General features: G+C 31.4%; 1 protein-coding gene across 2 annotated transcripts in view; it reads left to right on the plus strand.

The window, feature by feature from the left end:
- Nucleotides 1-21918, plus strand: part of LOC105199685 (insulin gene enhancer protein ISL-1) — a 101449-nt gene that overhangs the window by 63989 nt on the left and 15542 nt on the right. For both annotated transcript variants that reach the window (XM_039451696.1, XM_039451697.1), the window contains exon 4: nt 15311-15609. In XM_039451696.1, coding sequence (XP_039307630.1) covers nt 15311-15609 — 299 coding nt within the window. The remainder of the gene's footprint in view (nt 1-15310; nt 15610-21918) is intronic.

Consider the following 21918-nt stretch of genomic DNA (forward strand, 5'->3'; position numbering starts at 1 on the left):
CCCTTCTCTCTCTCTTTCTCTCTCTCTCTCTCTCTCTCTCTCTCTCTCTCTACACACACACACACACATACACACGCGCGCGCGCGCGCGCGCGCACACACACACACACAAAGAGAAGAAGAGGGTAATATGGCACCCATTTTTATTTTATTGAATAACTTTGTTTATAATCAATACTTTACCTACATTGGAACTGGAACGATTATATTTGTCAAAGTGTTGTTTAACAGATTTTAGACTCAAAGTAATGAAATATTTATTACTTAGGAAATAATTTATGAAAATGTGATACACTGCATAATCGCTGGAAGAAAAACAGGGGTGATAATATTGCTAGCTCAAAAATAATTTTCTAAAAATCGGACTAGTTTAAAAAAAACATAGTATTTTATTACAAAATTATATATTTTTAATTTTCCATCATTTAAAATTTTCTCAATTTAAAATTTCCTTGCGTTTAAAGACTTTAGAGATATCATGAGAAGTATTATTTTATTTTTGTTTAACTTTAAGTAACAAATATAACATAATATCCCTAATGTTCCTGAACATCGTCCTTTAGAATAATAATAAATTTATCGAAAAAAATTTTGTTACAATAATTTTGTTTAAAAATATTAACAAAATCCTATGTTACTGTTTAACTCTGCATAACTCGAAGTGTGTACAACCGAACAAAAAAGTAAATGACAAAAAAAAAATATTCGAGTGTACATACATTCATGTGATAATACGCTCAAGTTTAAAAACAATGAGGAAGTATGTGAAATTAAGTGCTAAAGTGTACCTTGAAAACGTTTAAAAATGCTCAAAAGTATAAATGCCTTGTATCAATTGTTAGCTATTATGTATTGGCATATTAATCATTAGTATTCACTATATTTTTATACAAATTATATTTACTTTGTAGGTAGCAGAGTTTTTTTTTACAGTGTATACTCTTTTCGTCATTTTGAGAAGTATGTTAGATGTTAATTTTTTAACTTTGGTCTATCTTGAAGACCTTAAATATATATATATATATATATATATATATATATATATATGTGTGTGTGTGTATGTATGTATGTATGTATGTATGTATGTATGTATGTATGTATGTATGTATGTATGTATGTATGTATGTATGTATGTATGTATGTATGTATGTATGATTTTCAAATAATGTAATTGAATTTAATGTGTAATGTAATATGTGTATAAAGTCGGCATATAATTTTTACTTTGTATATGGGAGAGGGTCATGAGTTCTTTGTATTATTGATGTTATGATCGCGCTTGCGATTTTACAACCTCATAGTGAATAAAATATTTACTAACAGCAAATTATTTTAAAAAGTTATCTTTTAAGCCAAAAAAATTATTTAAAAAAATTATTTTTTAAAATAAAGTATATTTTTTGAATTATTTATAAAATCTTGTTTTGTTCTATAAAATTACAAATTAATGATCCTTCATAGATCTTACACTTCTTAGCATATAAGATCTATAAAGGATCATTAATTTGTAATTTTTTATAATTAAAAATGCCTTTTATAACATATTTATTTTATGGTATATTATATTTAACAATATTTAACAATATGACATATTATATTTAACAATAATGTAGTACTATAACACATGTTGTATGCAATAACTGTTTATTAGAAAATTATAATCGGAAATTAATCGTTGCTAGTTCACAAAGAATTATATTTTTCATGTTTGTACAGTGCGATGCAATGATTCGAAGAGCCTAGTAGATGGCTGACTTACCAACGCTATAATCTAACATTAGACAGTATATGCTAAACTGTGGCGTCGGTAAGTCAATCATCTACTAGGCTCTTCGAATCGTTGCATCGTACTGTACGTACTACAGAAAAGTCAAGTAAAGGCAAACTCAAAGGAGACTAATCTCTTTTACAGGAATTCAACACATTCAAGATCTTAACGCAGTTATCAATGATATGTTCCGTTTGTATTCTTTTACACTACATTCGCGGACGTAGCTTATTGTGATCGTTAAACCAAAGTTCGGAATTTTGTCGAAAAATCCCGTTATTGATAAATTACACTCTTGAATCAACACTCTTACGGTCATTCGATCCGCGCAATATACTTATGCGTTCGCTAAATAACAATTTAAGGCTGCATTTGGAAACATTACACTCGAGTGTCTCCGTGTATCATTGTATTCTTGTTATTCATCGAATATTAAACAAGGATAAAATGATTTACAGGAGCACTGGTGAGTGAAATTTCCAAATACAGCCTAATTTAACAATCCAATGTAATTTAAATGAGACCATCGACATATAGCACTGGACGGAGTACCGTAGAAAGAGAAAGAACAATAAGTATGAAGTAACGACATTGATTAAAGGCCCTGAGCTATTTATGATATACAGGGTGATTATTAATGAATGTCCCTACTTTTTAACCATAGAAGCATACATTTGTAATTTCTAATATAATAATATATTAGAAATACGTATCCGTCGGTAAATCATGCTCCTATGGTAAAAAGTGGGGACATTCATTAATAATAATTACCCCGTATGTGTTCATATCGACTGTTCGATATAGGTTGCATGTATAAACTATATTTATTAATATTATATTATTTTTAGTAATTCCGATTAATATTTGTATTGTGAAATATAGTATGAACAGTGTTACCAGTGTTTTAATCATTCGATATAAATCCGACTTTGGTGAATACATTACTGTTCCTTTTCTCCTTCAACAAAATTCAACCTATAGGGCAATGATAGAAAGAAAGTTTGGATCTTGCTTCTTTGTCTTTTTTTTTCTAGATTTTGGCAGATAAAAGATCACAGCAATTTTGCCGAATACTGTTGAAAACTATATGTCAATGAATGAGACCGATAAGTCAGATACTATAGTATTATTACAGTCATATATGATCCAGTGAATTACTCACTCACTATCGATATACAGTATTAACAAAATTATAAGCCGATATCAATTCATAGTCGATTCTTATATTTAAGACCGTCTTAAGTACCATCTTAAGATGGTACCTCAACCAGAGATCGAACCATATTAGTATCTTAAAATATTACTCAAGAATTTTGAAACAAGAATAGATTATGAATACCGGCTGTAGATAACCACAATAGGTAGGTGAGTACCATCTGATGTCGAAAATATGAAAGAAAGAATATTTTCTGAGAGCAATGATAATGTATTGTAACGAATTAGGATCGGTATTCGTAGTCGATTTTTATAGCGTTTTTCATTGGGAAATCTAGTGCGCACTGAGTGTGCACTCGCCGCTGTTAATTGGACGTTTCGGTTTGCGCGATGACGGTACCAACGGAAACGCCCAATTATCTGCAGCAAGTGCACACTCAGTGCGCATTAGTTTTTCCAGTGAAAAACGCTATTATATTTAAGATCGTTGTAAGAGGATGCTAAAGTACCGCGAATTATCGACATTTCCAAAATCTACATATCTTCGAATTGGCGTTGTAAAATCACAAAAACTTTTTATAGAATTAAAATACGCGTAAAAAGAAGACGTGCTTATATACATTTTACAAGAAAATCGAACAAAAAGTTAATAAATCATTAAAAATTTCCGTGTATAGCCGTCATCTGAGATTAATTTTTTATCTTAATACAGAAGTTGTGTAGCTCGTACGTACAGTCGTGAGCTAAAAGGTTGCAACACATTTTTTTCGATGGTTTTTGGAATATAGACTTGCTCATCGAACGGCGAACGTCATTGGTTCTTACCTGTGGATCCAACTAATTAAGCATCGAACCATCGAAGAAAATGTGTTGCAACCTTTTAGCTCACAACTGTACAAAACAAGACTAGAGCACACTTCGGAAAACACGTGCGAACAACATTGACCGTGTAAAATTACGACTGAACACCTAATAAAAAAGATAACACCTAATGTGCTTTTACCGCATATTTCGTTCAGGAAAGCTGAACTGTCATAAACAGAGCAGTAATAATTTCCAATAGTAGTTGATAAATTTTTTCACAGATGGCGATATAATCAAAGTTACAAAGATAGATTTATGAGATGGACAAAGAGCGATAGCCTGGCCTCGCTCGAAAAATAATCTGCAGTACCGACGTCCAAGAAGTTCTTCTGTTACTTCAGCATCCTTTTAAGTATCATCTTAAGATGTCATCAACTAATCAGAGAGTTATAACAGCTTTTTAAGACGTTACTTAAGACAATCTTGAAATAAGACTCGACTATGAATATCAGCCTCGGTGCGCAAATTAATTCAATGTCTTTACATTCAATGCCTTATGATTATTTTTAAAAATTAAATATTTTTCTGTCCTCTTGCGGTTTGTGAGTGTGTACCATTAAGTTCTTAAAATATTATATTCTTTGATAGAGTAGACATTAAGACAAAACAGTGAACATGTTAGCATTCGAAAAGTAAGCATTGAAGGCATTGCATTCTTTTTACATTTTAATTGAAAAAAACTGCTGAAGTTACGAAATGATTTTTTCTGCTCTGCATAAAAATATCACGATATCTCCATTATATCCATTCGCCAGCGTTATGACAATAATTATCAGATACTCTGTATAATCCAAATTTAAGTTATTGATTAAAATTATTTATTGTTAGAATTTAATTGGTTTAATTAAGCTCCAATAATTTTGCAAGATCTTGGGTATGTAGAGGGTGATTATTAGGGGAAAGTAGGGTTATTGTACGCACTGGGTAATTGTACGCTTCGTGGTTTGGCACCTTCCCGATGAATAAAACTTATATCACGACGATATTTGTAGGCTGAAGGCATTTTTTAAATATATAACCATACGTTATATCATTTAAAAACGTAGTTAATTTAAAAAATAAGAAAAAGTAAAATCATGATTTTTCTTGCGATTTTGGCGTTCAGAAAATAAGGCAATAAGTCTGTATTTTTACTTTATTCGTTTAATTTTGTTATACCTAACAAAAGTACGTTTTTTCCTGCGTTCTTTGAGCTATTGTTTATTAAATTTAATTAAATAGTCATCCAGTAATTGTTTATTTATCAAATCAAGTCCGCCGTCGACAATTTTACGCATCCATCTTGAAAGGCGTGAGACCACGTGAGATCAACTATAGTGCCACTAGTACAGTGTAGTGCAGTGTAGTGTAGTTAAAAGAATGGGCTATAACCTCATTTTTCCTCCGCGTCCATTTATCCAACCGCACGTACAATTACCCAAGGCCCAAGAAATTTTTTCGTTTAACCACTTGCTTCTTTTTGCTGAATATAGCATTATCAAATAAAAAATTGTTCAATATGACAATACATAATGATAAAAAAATGTTTAAAGTTTCTATTTCTGTACTCGTATCGATTTCAACTTTAAAAATCACTTCACTGCGATAAATTTCCCTTAGGTGCGTGCAATTTACCTACTTTCCCCTAATGGATGGAACAACTATTTACCTTAAAAGATAACTTACCGACTGTGCTCCATGTAATTTATATAGAATGAAGTCAGTCAGTCATCTCTTATGGTAAATTGTTCCAACCATTAATAATCAGCCTGTATATTATACAAGGAACGGTTTAATGCTGTGCGTTTACTTGACGCGAGACTATTGTGTCTCTTGATCCAATTTAATTTTATTTAAATATCATGTATTTTGTAATATTAAACATTTTATAAACAGTATATCTATTTTTTTACGATGTAAGGAATGATTGCATGCTTGTATAATTATAAATGATTAATACTAAATAGATAATTATAATATAATCATAATATTGAAGTATAATATTTAACATCTTTTTTATTATTCATTACTTGTTCTTTAGTTTACTGTAAATGGAATTATATTTGTAACTACATTTATGATTCATATAATTCAAATCATCTTCACAAAAACTGCAAAGAATTTATATAATTATAAAATTATATTTATAATTTATATAATCATCATAATTTAAATTTAATGAAATATTCATTGTTTTAATAAATATTGTATATTGGCGATTAATCTTTTGTCTAACAAAATGACTTTTATATTTAACCTTTTATTGTAAGATAATATCAAGAATGGAAAATAACGCATTACCGGTAAAAGTTACCATATTAATTTTAAATTTTATAATAACCCAGATAGCAAAACGTGACTTAATCTAAAACAAATTATTACACAGATTAAATTGCTTGTTAATTGCTATTACGTTGCCTTTTATTTAATGCCACAAAAATGTTTTAGCCAATTTAGTATCAATATGCTAAGTTTTATTGTTTAGCAAATGTAGAAAAATTATTGAAGTCGATCTGTGATATTTATATTAAGTTATGTTTAGGACTTGCCATTACTATATTTTGAAAATTGTTTATAACAATCTGTGAGCAACCTGACAGCAACATGTGAGCAACAATTCCCATTTATAACTTGTAATAAGTATAATGCTGATAAGTTGTTGGGAACTTATCAGCCGATATTATATTTTAAAAACTATTGCTAACAAGAACGTAATGATAAGAGGATACCCCTTTCTGTTGCCTTGCTGACAACTAATGAGAATATTTGTAAAAAGTTGTCGACAACTTGCAATTATTTGGCTATCTGGGAATGATTTATACATATATAATGACGTTACAATTTTTCATAATGATAATGCAAGAGTTGGAAGTCATGTAACAAATCAAAGTAACGTCTTTTACAAAAATATTTCATTGTTTTTAATTTGCGAGAACAGTTAGTTTGAATAAGGAAAACGTGCATTTATCTCGATGAGTGTGATCCGTTTTCAGGTCACAAAACGAGAAATGGGAACTTTTCCGAAAAAATGAGTGGTTAAAGCTGATTGCATACGAGTATATCCAAGTAGTAGTAACGTATTTATGAGTATTTTTGAGTGGTAAAAACGTGTGTAAATTTGAAATGTGAAAATGTATATTTAGCTATAAAATATTCGTTCACAAGCACAAAGCACTCACATTGCACATTTTGAAACTGTATAATTCAGTAAGGATTATAATTATTATATAATAAAATAACAAGAGATGTTAAAAAGACTTGATCTATTTGATTCTTCTCTTTTGGGTAAAAGAGAAATGTATTACGTATTGTCACTCATTAGTTGAAAAACGAGTATTGAAAACGGACTACTCAATCTACTCAAAGATATACTCATATGCATTATAATTGTGTATACTCGTCATGTTCCTTCACTCATAGACTGTGCATATGACTGTGCAATAGACTGTGCATGCTTGAGAGTGTCAAAAAGGGGCATGAAAATGATAGGGCATAAAAACGGACTAAAAACGATTTAAATTTTAAATATAAGATATAAAAGTGATGGATTATTTTTTGTAAGCGGTATTATTAATACGTTATTTTGATTTGTTAGGTAATGAGTAAAGTTACGAGTTACTTTCTTATGACTTAACCTAACGCGTAATACATAGTAACGAATTATTAAAAAGATCTTTCTAACCTAACCCTATTTCAACCCTGGCCTTACTATTATCGTTATTATGTAAAATGACAACGTCAACAGATTAAAAAAAAATTTGAATTTCTTATAATCCAGGAATTGGGAATTGATTTCATAATATGCATAACAAGAAACTTATTTAAAGCGGACAAAATATTGTAAGCAGAAGTTTTTACATTTTCACTGAAGAAGATCTGAAGAAGAATGAAATGTACAAATATGTAGCTGAAATTATTAGAATAGTTGAAGAATACAAAATTCACGCAAATAATCCGTGTTTTTTTTTATTCTCAATTTATTGCTAATTATTTTTAGTTTAGATTTACTATTATAAAAAAATAATGGTAACTGATTCATTATTTCTTATTTCTAGATACATATGATTCATTACTTTCTTCTCCTGGATAATATGTATAATCTGGTAAAAGTTGCCTGACAATCTAACAAACAGTTATTAATTGAATATTAGAACATTATTTAAATTCTTGTGCAGTAAATAATAAAAGGCTAGGAAACAATAACAAGTGACTTTTTATTACTTTTTAATTTTTAATTTTTTAATTTTTAAAGGCATACGAGGTGTGTTCAAAAAGTATCGCGAATTTTGTGTTTTTTCAAAAATTATTTATTTATTCATCAATATCTATTTTGTCCACTTCAAAGTAATCCCCATGAGATATTATACACTTGTGCCAACGGTTTTTCCAATCTTCGAAGCACTTCAAAAAATCATTTTTTTTTATCTTGTTCAGCTCCTCCTTCGATGCCGTCTTTATCTCGTCAAGCGTAGCGTAACGTCGTCCTTTCATGGGCCTCTTCAGTTTAGGGAACAAGAAAAAGTCACAGGGGGCCAGATCTGGGGAATACGGTGGCTGCGGCATCATTAGTGTGTTGTTTTTGGCCAAAAAGTCGCGCACAAGCAACGATGTGTGAGCAGGGGCGTTATCGTGGTGCAAAAGCCAATTTTTGTTCTTCCACAAATCCGGGCGTTTCTGGCGGATTGCTTCGCGCAAATTGCGCATAACTTGCAGGTAATATTCCTTATTGACCGTTCTACCCTGTGGCAAGAACTCATGATGCACCACGCCCCTGCAATCGAAGAAAACTGTCAGCAAAACTTTCACATTCGACCGAACTTGGCGCGCTTTTTTCGGTCTTGGTTCGTGCGGCAGCTTCCATTGAGATGATTGAGCTTTGGTTTCCACGTCATAACCATAAACCCACGATTCGTCACCAGTTATGACCCTCTGGAGCAAATTTGGGTCGTCGCGGACAGAGTCCAACATCTCATTAGCAATGTTCATGCGATGCTGTTTTTGGTCGCAATTGAGCAATTTTGGTACGAATTTCGCGGCGACCCGTCTCATGCCCAAATCATTGATAAAAATCGAATGGCACGAGCCAATCGATATGTTTAGGTCCTCAGCAACTTCTCTAACGGTGATTCGACGATTGGCCAATACCATTTTCTCCACTTCATTAATTTTTTCGTCTGTTGTTGAAGTGCTCGGGCGTCCGGCACGCTCTTCGTCGTTCACATCTTCTCGGCCTTCTGAGAACATTTTGTACCACCGATAAACGTTGCTTCGGTCCAAGGTAGCTTCTCCGTATGCCACAGTCAACATTCGGAATGCATCCGCGCACTTAATTTCGTTTTTCACACAAAATTTGATACAGGTTCTTTGATCCATTTTTTTGAATAGGTAAAAATCGAAGACGATCCAAAACACGTGCAAGCAAAGCAGCTGTCAACAATTAAGTGAACATTCAAAATGGCCGAGCTTGTCGGCATAAGTGAGAGACATGAGTACCAACATAACGCCACAAAAAGATCGAAATTCGAATATACGTAACCCGCGAAAATTCAAAATTCGCGATACTTTTTGAACACACCTCGTATACTTTTTGCTAAAAAAAATATTTGTAATTGTCTATTTAAACGATTAGATTAAAATGAAATTTTTTTTTGTTATTAAGTTGACATAACTGTACTCGACTTTCATGCGGAGTGCAATATATCAATTAATTTGTTTACGGTAACTATTTATGTTAGTCGATCTTTGGTGCTCATGATATTTTTTATATACCGGATATTAATATATCCGATTAAACATCAATTCGCATGTGTTTTATTTAATAATTTCGGGTACTTTTTCTTTTTGAGATGTATACGCAAAAGATATATATGCCCTGGGAAAGTAACCGCTCATTTAGAAAGGACATATATCATTCAAGTACACAATGTTAAAAATAAAAAATAAAGAATTTGTCTCAAACTCTGTGTTTCCAACAAAATTTGTTGTATTGGAACGCTTAAAATGTTAAAGAGAACCTATGGGAACTTTTCGGATTTTGCACAGTAATGTACTATCTCACATCGATGCTGGTACGCAACGTTTTGTTAAAAACTCAACTAATATCATTCCTCAAGCAACGTATTTGTCAAACGTGGTGCCCTATGATTTTTTTTTTAAACTTGGATTGTCTCTTCGTGGAAAACATTTTTAAGTCGAGAGGCTGTAAAAGTATATTCTCTGAAGCAACTGAAGGTCATATCGTCATCGGTATATAAAAAGTATTTTGAAGAATGGGTAAAGTGTTAGTTCATGTGCGTTATAAAAAATGGCGACTATTTCGAAGGTGACAAAATTAATATATCCGATTAAATATCAATTCGCGTGTGTTTTATTTAATAATTTTAGCTACTTTTTCTTTTTGAGATATATACGCAAAAAATATATATGCCCTGGGAAAGTAATCGCTCATTTAGAAAGGACGTATAGAAAGGACGACATTCAAGTACACAAAAATGCATTTAAGATTTATTTAAAAAAAAAAAAAAAAAATAGTAAAACGCTTTATTCTTAATAACGCAAATAGTTTCGTGGTAGAAATTATTATCGTACAAAAGATTTTCCAAATCCTGGTGCAAAAAATAAGGATATAGAATATACGAATAATGTAAATGTACGAAAAATAAGGAGATAAATGGATAACATGTCCTGTTTTTATTTTTGGCATCAGAGCTGCGAAAATCCTTTGTACTGACCTAGTAATATTAACTACAAAACTGTTTATGTTGATAAAGATTTACATTTTATTACACTTTTAAATATAAATCTTAAGGGTATCTTTTAGGCAAGATTATGCGATTCCAAGACGAATAGGCAGATTAAATGCAATACTTTTTGTAAAAAAAAAAAGAACGGACCTTTACTACTTTTTGCAAATGAAACATTGTACGCACGACACTGGCTTACGAGTCACAAATGCGGTTAAATGTCTCGCGATTCCAAGGCCGCTTGATTGATCAAGGAATCATATGAGCACGAGCTCCGTGTTTGTTCATCGACAATATTATCTCTGTTGTGTCGAACGCTAGTCTGCGGGCGATTGTCGCGTCGGTACCTTTTGCCTCGCTCTCTGTTGATCCGCCATGCTGAACCAGTATCCGGATCTCCCATTAGCTGGACTCGACCGTTTTGCAAGACCGGTTAAGAAGATAGTCGCGAGTCCGGAATCGTATCGCGCGTTCCCTTCTTCCGTACCTCGTGCCTGGGATGTTTCGTCGAAACGAACGCGAATAAATTTTCCCGAGAGGCGGAGAGACCGACAACCGCACACTCACCTTTTGTAACCGTCGAAACAAATGCGAACGAAAACTCCGGAAGAACCGTGGCGAATAGAGAAAGATTTACAATCTCTTCGTATCCACATTTCCCTTCCTTTCTGCAATTTCGCAGTTGAAGCAATTCACGCGCTTACGTCAAGTTTATTGCTCTACCATAAAAATGACAACATCTCTTCTTTAAGTTTGCCTATTAGATTAACTAATTTGCTTTAAGAAAAACATTTTTTCCCGTTAATACGTCTTTATTTTTTTCAAAAATCTATAAATACCTACTTACGCAAACGCAATGCTACAAATCCAAAAAATATTTTAAATATACAGGTTTTTTTATACATCTTTTTATACTTTAGTTTAATTTTCTTTAAAAATAATACTTATACTTTGCATATTTTTTTAAATAAAACGTGTTTTTAAAATTGTTTTATAATTACCTGTTAAAAAATTCATATATAGTTAGGGGAAAGTAGGTAAATTGCACGCACCTAAGGGAAATTTATCGCAGTGAAGTGATTTTTAAAGTTGAAATTGATACGAGTACAGAAATAGAAACTTTAAACATTTTTTTATCATTATGTATTGTCATATTGAACAATTTTTTATTTGATAATGCTATATTCAGCAAAAAGAAGCAAGTGGTTAAACGAAAAAATTTCTCGGGCCTTGGGTAATTGTACGTGCGGTTGGATAAATGGACGCGGAGGAAAAATGAGGTTATAGCCCATTCTTTTAACTACACTACACTGCACTACACTGTACTAGTGGCACTATAGTTGATCTCACGTGGTCTCACGCCTTTCAAGATGGATGCGTAAAATTGTCGACGGCGGACTTGATTTGATAAATAAACAATTACTGGATGACTATTTAATTAAATTTAATAAACAATAGCTCAAAGAACGCAGGAAAAAACGTACTTTTGTTAGGTATAACAAAATTAAACGAATAAAGTAAAAATACAGACTTATTGCCTTATTTTCTGAACGCCAAAATCGCAAGAAAAATCATGATTTTACTTTTTCTTATTTTTTAAATTAACTACGTTTTTAAATGATATAACGTATGGTTATATATTTAAAAAATGCCTTCAGCCTACAAATATCGTCGTGATATAAGTTTTATTCATCGGGAAAGTGCCAAACCACGAAGCGTACAATTACCCAGTGCGTACAATAACCCTACTTTCCCCTATATCTATATAAATAAAAAAAAAATATATATATATGTTATGAAATATTTATTACTTAGAACTTGAAATATTATAAAAACGTTACGGAACTACATAATGTTGAAAAAAAACAAGGATAGTAATATGTATTTCCCTATACAAAAATAGATTTAAAAAATTGGTTTTGTTTAAAGAAATTCAGTTTTGTTATAAAATTATATATTTAATTATATATTTCAAAATAAAGATAAAATATTACAAAATACCCCGGTAAAAAGTAAATTATAAAGTTTAACATATATGTATATAAATATAAATAAATATATATATATATATATATATATATATATACATATATATTTATAGTTACCTATAGGCGCTGCAATCAGTATTAACGAATCGCTCCGGTGCTCAATATTACGAATAGCCCCAACATCAACTGTGCGCATTATTGCGTATGATCGACAAAAATAGACATTACACAGCAAAAAGTAAACACGAAATGTTTCAAATACATTCAACTGGACACGATACATTCAAAGTTTTCAAGAAAACCTTATTATCTTATTTAAATTTCGAAGAAATGCTGACTATCAGAAATTATTTCGACTGTCACAAAACACATTTTTCACTACTACGATTTCAATATGACGCCGTTACCAACAAAACTTTGTTAGCAACATCGTTACATTAGAACGTGTTTACAGTGTTTAAAGTAAATTTTTAATATGTACTCATAAAAAGATATTTCCAATTATCGAATTACCCTGTCTAACGATTTGCCCCGGTTTCCCCTATGTGTGTGTGTGTGTGCGTGCGTGCGTGCGTGCGTGCGTGCGTGTGTGTGTGTATATTTTTTACCGAGGTATATAAATATATATATATATATACCTCGGTAAAAAATAAATTATAAAGTTTAACGTATATCTATATTTTATATATATATATATATATATATATATATATATATATATATATATATATATATAATATAGATATACGTTAAACTTTATAATTTATTTTTTACCGAGGTATTTTGTCTTTATTTTGAATAAATATATAATTTTATAACTCACATAACTGAGTTTCTTTAAACAAAACCAATGTTTTAAATCTATTTTTGTATGAGAAAGTACATCCTTGTTTTTTTTAACATTATGCATTTCCGTAACGTTTTTATGATATTTCAAGTTCTAAGTAATAAATATTTCATAACTTTGAATCTAGAATTTGTTGAACAATTCATTGAGGAATCGCACTAAGAGGTGCGTTCGGTTTTGAAAGTCATTTTCAAGTCAATTTTTAGGAATTTTTTTTAAGAACCGTAAGATATATTGACTTAAAATTTATATATGTTTTATTCCTTTATTTTAAAAGTATAAATAAATTTTTTTATTAAGTTGCGCTGCTCCAATTTATAAATAATATGTTATAGCCCTTTGTTTAAAAATTGTACTTGACATCGACATGATTCCGGGTTTCCTATTGCCCTGAAACCATAAAACCAAAAAATTTTTAAAATATAAGGATACAGTTATGACAATAATTATAGTTCGGACGCAAACTATAATTAAAACTGTTGAGTCAAATTTGAAAAAAATAATCAATTATACAAAAGAAAAAGATTGAAAATTAGATAATTTTCAACACTTTATTGTGTTTAAAAAAATTGTTAAAATAAACATATAACATTTATCCTAGTTCAGACAAAAATGTGTGTTGGCTATTGTACATAAATTTCAAGTTATTCAGTAATTTTTGTATAATTATGTCGACAAATTAAGAAAATGTTTCGAGAAAATCACATTTCCTTTGATTCCTTCTTGAAACTTCATAGGAACATTCTCAAATAAATAAATAAATATATATATATATATATATATATACATATATATATATATATATATATACATATATATATATTAGGAAAATAAAATTTAAAATAATGGCCAAAACATTGTTTTAAAAACAGAACTTTCTTCTTAAGTTTTCAATTAAATGTTATGAAAAAAGTTATTTATATATTAGGGGAGATCATTTTTTTCTCAATTAAATGACAATATAACAATCGAAATAAATACAACTGTTTTCTTTAATTTTACGTTAAAAGTTAAAATAAAATTGTGGCATTTATATAAAACATTTATGTAAGATATTACATGAACAAGTTCATCGTTCTCAGGCAAGAAAGTCCGAAATATTAATATACAAATAATTGACAAGTCTAAATGGTCATAGCTACCCTTACAAAAAAAAACTACAAGAATGCGAAAAAATTATTGATATACTATACAAAAACTGTAGTTTTTCAACAGTATTCTAGTAATTTTTTCGCATTCTTGTAGTTTTTTTCCGTAAGGGTAGATCTTATTGTTAGTGCTGAAATGACGTTTCTTGTGAGATTTTACATACAATTTCTAATTCTCTCGAATTGTGTGCCGTTACTTTCGATTTCAGACACAACTCTTAAATTGAACTGTAATCACGAAATTAAATAACAAATTAAATTAATATTACCGTATTAACAAATTAAATTAATATTGCCAACGGGCATCTCTACAGTTTCCACATGTCCCGAAAAACCTAGCTAAAAAGAATTTGTTGTGAAAAATATGATTTAAGATCTATCTATAACTGTTTAGGCTTGTCAATCATTTGTGTTTTCACATAGCGACCAATGTATTCTTATTAAACAGTATAGTTATCAGGTAAAGCGTTAATTCAAGAATAACGAAGGAAACAAGCGTTTGGAAAGAATATATCATTTATTACATATGTATGCAACAGTTTGAAAAATAGTTTTCTGTCTGATTGAGTGCGAAGATTATATTTTTCATTTGTCGCATTGCAACATTTTTATTAATCTTTCACAGTTACGTTGTTTTTCATTGCTTAATCAGACTAATTTTCAAGTAACCACGATTGTTATAATGTAAACTTGACTAAGATTTGACGAAAATTCGAAAAGTTGAAAAGTTAGTCAATTAATCCCAGTCTCTCCTAATTATTTAGCTACGGCTCTACGGCTTCTACTATGTAGAAGAACTCTCGATGTTTATGCTTGCAGATTCCGGATCCGAGAGCGGATCGCATAAGGCGGTCAGTGGTGTTCGCGGTTCCGGTGGCCACAAAAGTGGCGGTGGTTCCGATGGAAAGCCAACAAGAGTACGTACGGTACTCAACGAGAAACAGTTACACACCCTGAGAACCTGCTACGCAGCAAACCCCCGCCCGGACGCCTTGATGAAGGAGCAGCTCGTCGAAATGACGGGACTGAGCCCACGCGTGATCAGAGTGTGGTTCCAGAATAAAAGATGCAAAGACAAGAAGAAGACGATCGCCATGAAGCAGCAAATGCAGGAGAAGGTAACGAGCTACGACTTCGCTGATATTGGCTGAAGTATTAGACTATGTATTAAAGATTAAAAGATTACAAATTTAAAAAAAAGATTACAAAAAATTAAATAATTAAAACAAAATGACCCAGATAGCAACATGTTTGTATTGTTGCTGGCGTATTATGATTGGCTTACACTCATAGCACGTGTTGCTATAAAACTGTAGCAACTATGTCCGCATTTGTTAGTAAATTGATGCTTTTACGATATGACAATTTTAGATAATAACTTGTCAATAATTTGCCGGCAATGTATGTAGTCTAAAATCATCTAATTCAAAATTTATACTATTGCTGTTATGTTGTAACAATTTATAGGATCACACAGTGCTATTATATTACTAACAACGTAAGATAACTTCATGCTGTTATACATATTATTGTTAAATTGTTGGCAATACATTGTTAACTGTGTGTTGTTTCAAAGTCGATATATGTCGGTTTAAAATCATTAGACACAAATATGTTGACTAGTTTATAATGTTGACAAAATGCCAACAAGCAATCCCAAATTTATACGCTTTTACTTACAATTAGATACGCTTAATTATCTAAATCTAGAGTTTTAAAGAATTAACGGACAATATTCATAGTCAATTCTTATTTAAGTCGTCTCAAGTACTATTTAAAATGTCATTAACCACAGAGCCGTATTAGCATCTTAAGACATTACTTAAGACGGTCTTGAAATAATATTTGATTATGAATACTGGTCAAAATTAAGGTTTTTTGTTTTGAATTGATTTAATTTTTAATTTGCAATCTTTAATTTTCAATACATAGTCCGATATGGGCTTAATAAAAAATTCTATTGTTTTAATGATGAATGTAATATCAAATTTAGTGAATTTAATAAAAGATCTATTAAAGAGTTTATACTAATATAAATTAAACAAATAATAATTCAATAAAGGCCACAATGAAAAATTTAGCGAGAATAGTAGCGCTTATTTAACATAAATTAACAAATAATTATACAAAAATTTTTCAAAATAATTATATTTTAGATAAAAAATTCTTCAAAATTGCAATATTTTAACCTTATTTGGTCTTTTTCATTTGCAAATATATAAATTCAATAACCTAACATTTAGTTTATAGATATATTCTGTTCAATAATCCAGTTTAAAGTAATAAAGTATAATAATATCAAAGTCATGTTTGAATAAATTTATTTTTTTTTACGGTTATTCTGTATTACAGTTTTCAAAAGTATCGATGATATTTTTACTAATCGTTATAATTTTATTTAAATTTTGTTTACTACAAATTATTGAGATTTTTAGTTATATTTTTTCATACAACTTACTTATTTTTTAAATCATAACTTCATAAATATTCAGAAATTAGGTGTTACTTCTTCTTAAATTTTTAGTTAATAATACTATTTTTTTCTCTAATTGTAAGCATAAAGTTAGATGCGTTCTCAAATGAAGTCTTTGGCCCATATTTTCAAGTCCTTTAGCAATAAAAAGTTGAAAATATGGGTTCTTTTTACTATTTTTATTTGATTTGTAGCTTGCAAAGCTTTGCAGGTTATAAATTGGATAAATGAACGTATAGAATGATCCATTTAAAATCCTATTTCACAATATATTTAGTAAGCATTAAAAAAAGTTTCAGATAAAAGTTATTTAATTTTGTAAAAGAGAAAAATTAAACTACTCATTTGACTCTAAACTAGTCACTATAAGTGAGAGAGTTACGTTAATTGGAATTTTTAAGTGGGAACATTCATTTTTTATATTACATATTCTTGTAATTAAGATCTTTCTAAATAATGGTTTAAAATCTTATTTACCGTATAAATTTTCTGACTTTCTTGAATTGTCAAAGCTTAAAGATCTACACACCATTTTGAATACTTGGATTATTTTAAAAGAAATTGTTTAAAAATATATTTTAGATAAAAGTTGTTTGTGATTTTAAAGGTTGAAAATAATTGGCGTTGAATTTGTTCTTGTGAAGTAATCAAGATAAGATCATAAATCATTTTAATTCTTTAAAGTGTAAAATTTTTATTAAATATTTTTGTAGTTCATGATAAATAATTTTCAATATGCTGCTTCAATATTGGCATTAGTATTTTCCAAAATTGTGTACGGTCAGATTACGTTTTTTTGTATGTGTGTACGTGTGTATGCATGTATAATAGCAAAGATACTCAGCAAATACCGAATATAATATAAATGTAATACTAAAGGTGATTTTTTAATCAGTTACAGCACCCAAAGTGTATCAGTATGTTTACTCCCATCATCGCTGCTATCCGAATCAGTTTTATTGTTAGTACGCTTAACTAGTTAGCTGCAATGGCTGATCTCAATCTCTGCAGATTGACTATTAAGATCCTATCTAGGGATAGGAAAAGATCACTTCTATTAAAAAAACCACTTTATTTATTATGAGTTCGAATAATAAAGAGAGACTCTCGGGGTCTCGAAAGCCGATTTGCCGAGGGTACCGTTCCTGCCTCTGGAGGATCGAAATTCTGCAAAGGGTTAGACAGAACAAGCAGAATTGACAACGAGTCTTATCGACGAACATACTAAACGATTGTTGCTACTGATGATGTGAGGTCGAGGACCAAAGGATCATATAGTCGGGGAACTGGCTTTGGTTCAGACTCTATAAACTACAGTTTTTAAAAAGTAAGAGTTTTGAGACTTATATAAGTGAGATCGGAGCTGATTCAGATGAATCGGGAGAGAGGGAGTCGAAAGCTGGTTTGGTGTTTGGGGTCAGATCCGGAGCTGGTACGTTGACGCGAGGTCGAAAGAGAAAGAAGATGTTTCTTGTGGATTTAGAAGCTGACAACCTTACGGCGATACAAAGAATTCAAGCAAGCGAGATACTAAAAGTAGGGTTGACAATTATCCGTTTATCCGGATATTCGGATATCCGAGATAGAGATAGATCCGAGATTAAATATCCGATTGAAGCGGATATCCGGATCTTTCGGATCCAAATTTGGAGCCGTTCGAATCCAAACCATTAAATTGTTTGTTATTCAGATGATTCTTATAGAAAAAAAAATCTCATTATAAAGCTAAATTTTTATTTCCTAACATAGAACGAAAACATAATATATAGAACAACTTTTAGTCTAAAAGGAATGAGTTTACTTTGGCCGTCCCATGTTGGGATCCTAATAACAAGGCGGTTGGATGATGTGGAGAGGGTAAGGCAGAGGAGTCCCTGGCAAAGACCAGTGAAGGACCATATAAAAATGAACTTACGTAGGGAAGCTGTGCAGCATCTCTCTGAAAAAGGCCCTAAACCCGAGAATGGTAGACCATTACTGGAAATAATGTATGCAATGGGCATAGAACTGGAGGAAGTAAAGAACATGTAAGACACCTGCGTAAAATAATTTCAACCCTCAAGAAAGAGAAAAATGAATCGGACAAGATACTTAAAATGAGCATAAGGTGTGATCATTTAGCTGTCGATAACAGACGTAAGGAGGTGTCCTTCGCGAGGAGGTGTGCTGGCTCGTATGCCAACATAGTTATGGATAGAGAAACAGAAGAAATAATTAATGAAATGGTTTAATGGAAACGGTAGAATATAGATTTAAGGGGCAGATCAGGAAGTTAAAGATACAAAAGCTAACGGACTACTTGGAGACAGGGAGTAAGCCTACTGGTCATATGAAAAACAGGCGAGATAAAGCGAACTCAGAGAACATTCCAATTGCAACTCAACCCGGAGAGTTTTCGAGATGGCAACTAGGAAAAAAGAGAAAACTGAGAAGGAATGAACCTGATAAATTGCTCGAGGAAAATAGGACAGAGGGTAGGACAAAAAAATTAAGACAAGTATTGACATCAAGAAAATAAAAAACAAGATTACAGTGACTATTACGAGTTATAGAAAAGATCACATATATGCGAATATAATTAAGAAGTCAAAAAGAGAAATATCTAGCTAAATTAAGAATTATTTGGCTGAAATATCTAACTGAATTAAGAATTGAAAAATTCGTATGAAAAGAGCCATTATTGGAGGAATTATTTTGAAGATTAAGGGGGAGGGGAACTAGCGGAAAAAAGACAGATGAGTTAGCTAGGAAACTTATAGACTTATTCAAGGATAGTAATATTAAAATCATGAGATTAGTTAAAATGAAAGAAGTTATATTGTCAGGTATCGACAATTGTGATGAGAACACTGGTATGATTACAACTGGTTTGATTAATTTCTGATTTATTCTTCTCCTTCTTGAGGATTGCAATTTGGAGTATGTAATATGAGAGAGAGGATATATAGCTGGAACTTATTAGACTCCTAAGGAATGGTCTGAGCTCGTGTGTGGTCAGGTGTCTCTTGAGTTGTGCGACAAAACTAGCTGAGAAAGGTGTGCTGGAAATAGGGTAGTCTTTGGTTAGAGTTAAAGATTGGCAAACAGGCCAATATAATGTTTCCGGTGTATAGCAAATGGGTACTAGACATTATTGTCCAAGTCGAGTGGATAGAACCGGGAACTGCTTCAACTATGGTAAGGCCGGTCACAAATTTGAAAACTGTGATAAAAGGGCGTGCTGCCCAATTTGCAAGAAACAAGGCAAAATTTGGGACAAATTCGACAACTATCGAAGGAAGTTGCTATCTGATTGACCTGTTGGCCTTAATGTAGTTTTAATGAAGGATTTTCCCATCTATTCTAGGTGGTAGGAATCTTCAACTATAGACCTCACATGGTACTCTGATAATATTGCTAGTCTGATAAGCAATGGGCGAGTTGATGCAGTGACAGAATCTCTTTCTGATCATCATTACATACATTAAAATTTAAATAAAACATGCAAATTAAGACAATTATTTAGGGAAATATTTCTGATGTGGAATAAAAGAAGTATAGATCTAAATAAATTTGAGGCGTCTATGGAAACAAATTTATGGAAATTCTAAGTAGAACATGGATTAAGTGGAAATGCTCTAAGAGTCAAAATTGAGAAATCAATCAAGGATGCGTGCAGGGTTTTTAAGAAAAGGTTAAGGGCCAGAAAAATAAATTCAGTTTACTAGTTAACAGAGGAATGACTAAGGAAGAAAAACACGTAAAACGATAAGAAAACAATTTACAAGATCAAAAGCTCGAAGAAGTGCGGAGGTGATAGATTTAAGATGATTTAAGAAGACGTTTGGATCAAACATGTAAAGATTGTGAAATATAATTGCCAAGATCAAGGATTCGACATGACAAAACCTGCTAGACAGTATTGACGAGGACCCATGGGAGAGACCTTACAAAAATAGCGACCAAGAAGATAAAAGAAACCAATATGTATCTCACTGCTTCCCGAGACTGTTGAAAACATAAGTTTATAATCCGTTCTTGGCAGATGATAGAGTAGTAATTCCTAGATTAGATCCTGAAGAAGATTGTGATTTTGAAGAGGTATCCTTGGAGGAACTAAACTCAACAATAAATAAAAACAAGAATCCTCCTGAACTCGATGGAATCATTAATAAGATATTATTATTATCTATAAAGTATTTTATTAGCCTTTGGTGTGATATATTCAACCATCTACTTAGGGAGAGCATTTTTTCTGCTGATTGGAGAGTGGTAAAGTTGATTTTGCTGAAAAAGGGAAAACGGAAGGGATTACATTGTTTTATAAACCGCTGTGTCTTCTGAACTCACCTGGAAAGTTATTCGGAAAAATAATTGCCAGAAAAATTTTCAGGTATCTCAAGGATATTAATGGGCTATCTGGTAACCAATTTGATTTTAGAAAGAGACGGTTTATTATTGATGTGATTCGTAAACTTGAGGAACTCGTCAAAGGAGCATAGAATGAATTGGTAAGATATTCAGTGGCAGTAGGATTGGATATGTCAAATCATTTAACTCCATTCCATGGCCGCGAATGATGAAGGCCCTAGATAGAATAAATATTTCTTTATACATATTTAGAGTTCTGTCGGGCTACAGTGAGGGATTTTTGACAGATCGCTCGTATATATTAATTAGAAGAGTGATTTGGAAAAATACCAAATGTTTAGAGGAGTCCCACAGAGGTCCATTATTATGGAATATTACATGTTAGAAACTATTTCGAGACTTTTGCATCCAGATTGTAACAATTAATTCTGATCTTGAAGAGAATCTTGCCTAATTTGATAGGATCTAGCGAGAAGAAACGCAGGCTATATTCTAGCGTGCAATTGGTAATATACTATGGTGCGCCTATTTACACTAACAAGATGCAATTTAACTCTGCTAAAACAAAATGCATTAGAAGAGTTTTGAAGATGCTGATCATCAG

Source organism: Solenopsis invicta, chromosome 7 (assembly GCF_016802725.1).
Source record: "Solenopsis invicta isolate M01_SB chromosome 7, UNIL_Sinv_3.0, whole genome shotgun sequence".
NCBI classification, from domain to species: Eukaryota; Metazoa; Arthropoda; class Insecta; order Hymenoptera; family Formicidae; genus Solenopsis; species Solenopsis invicta.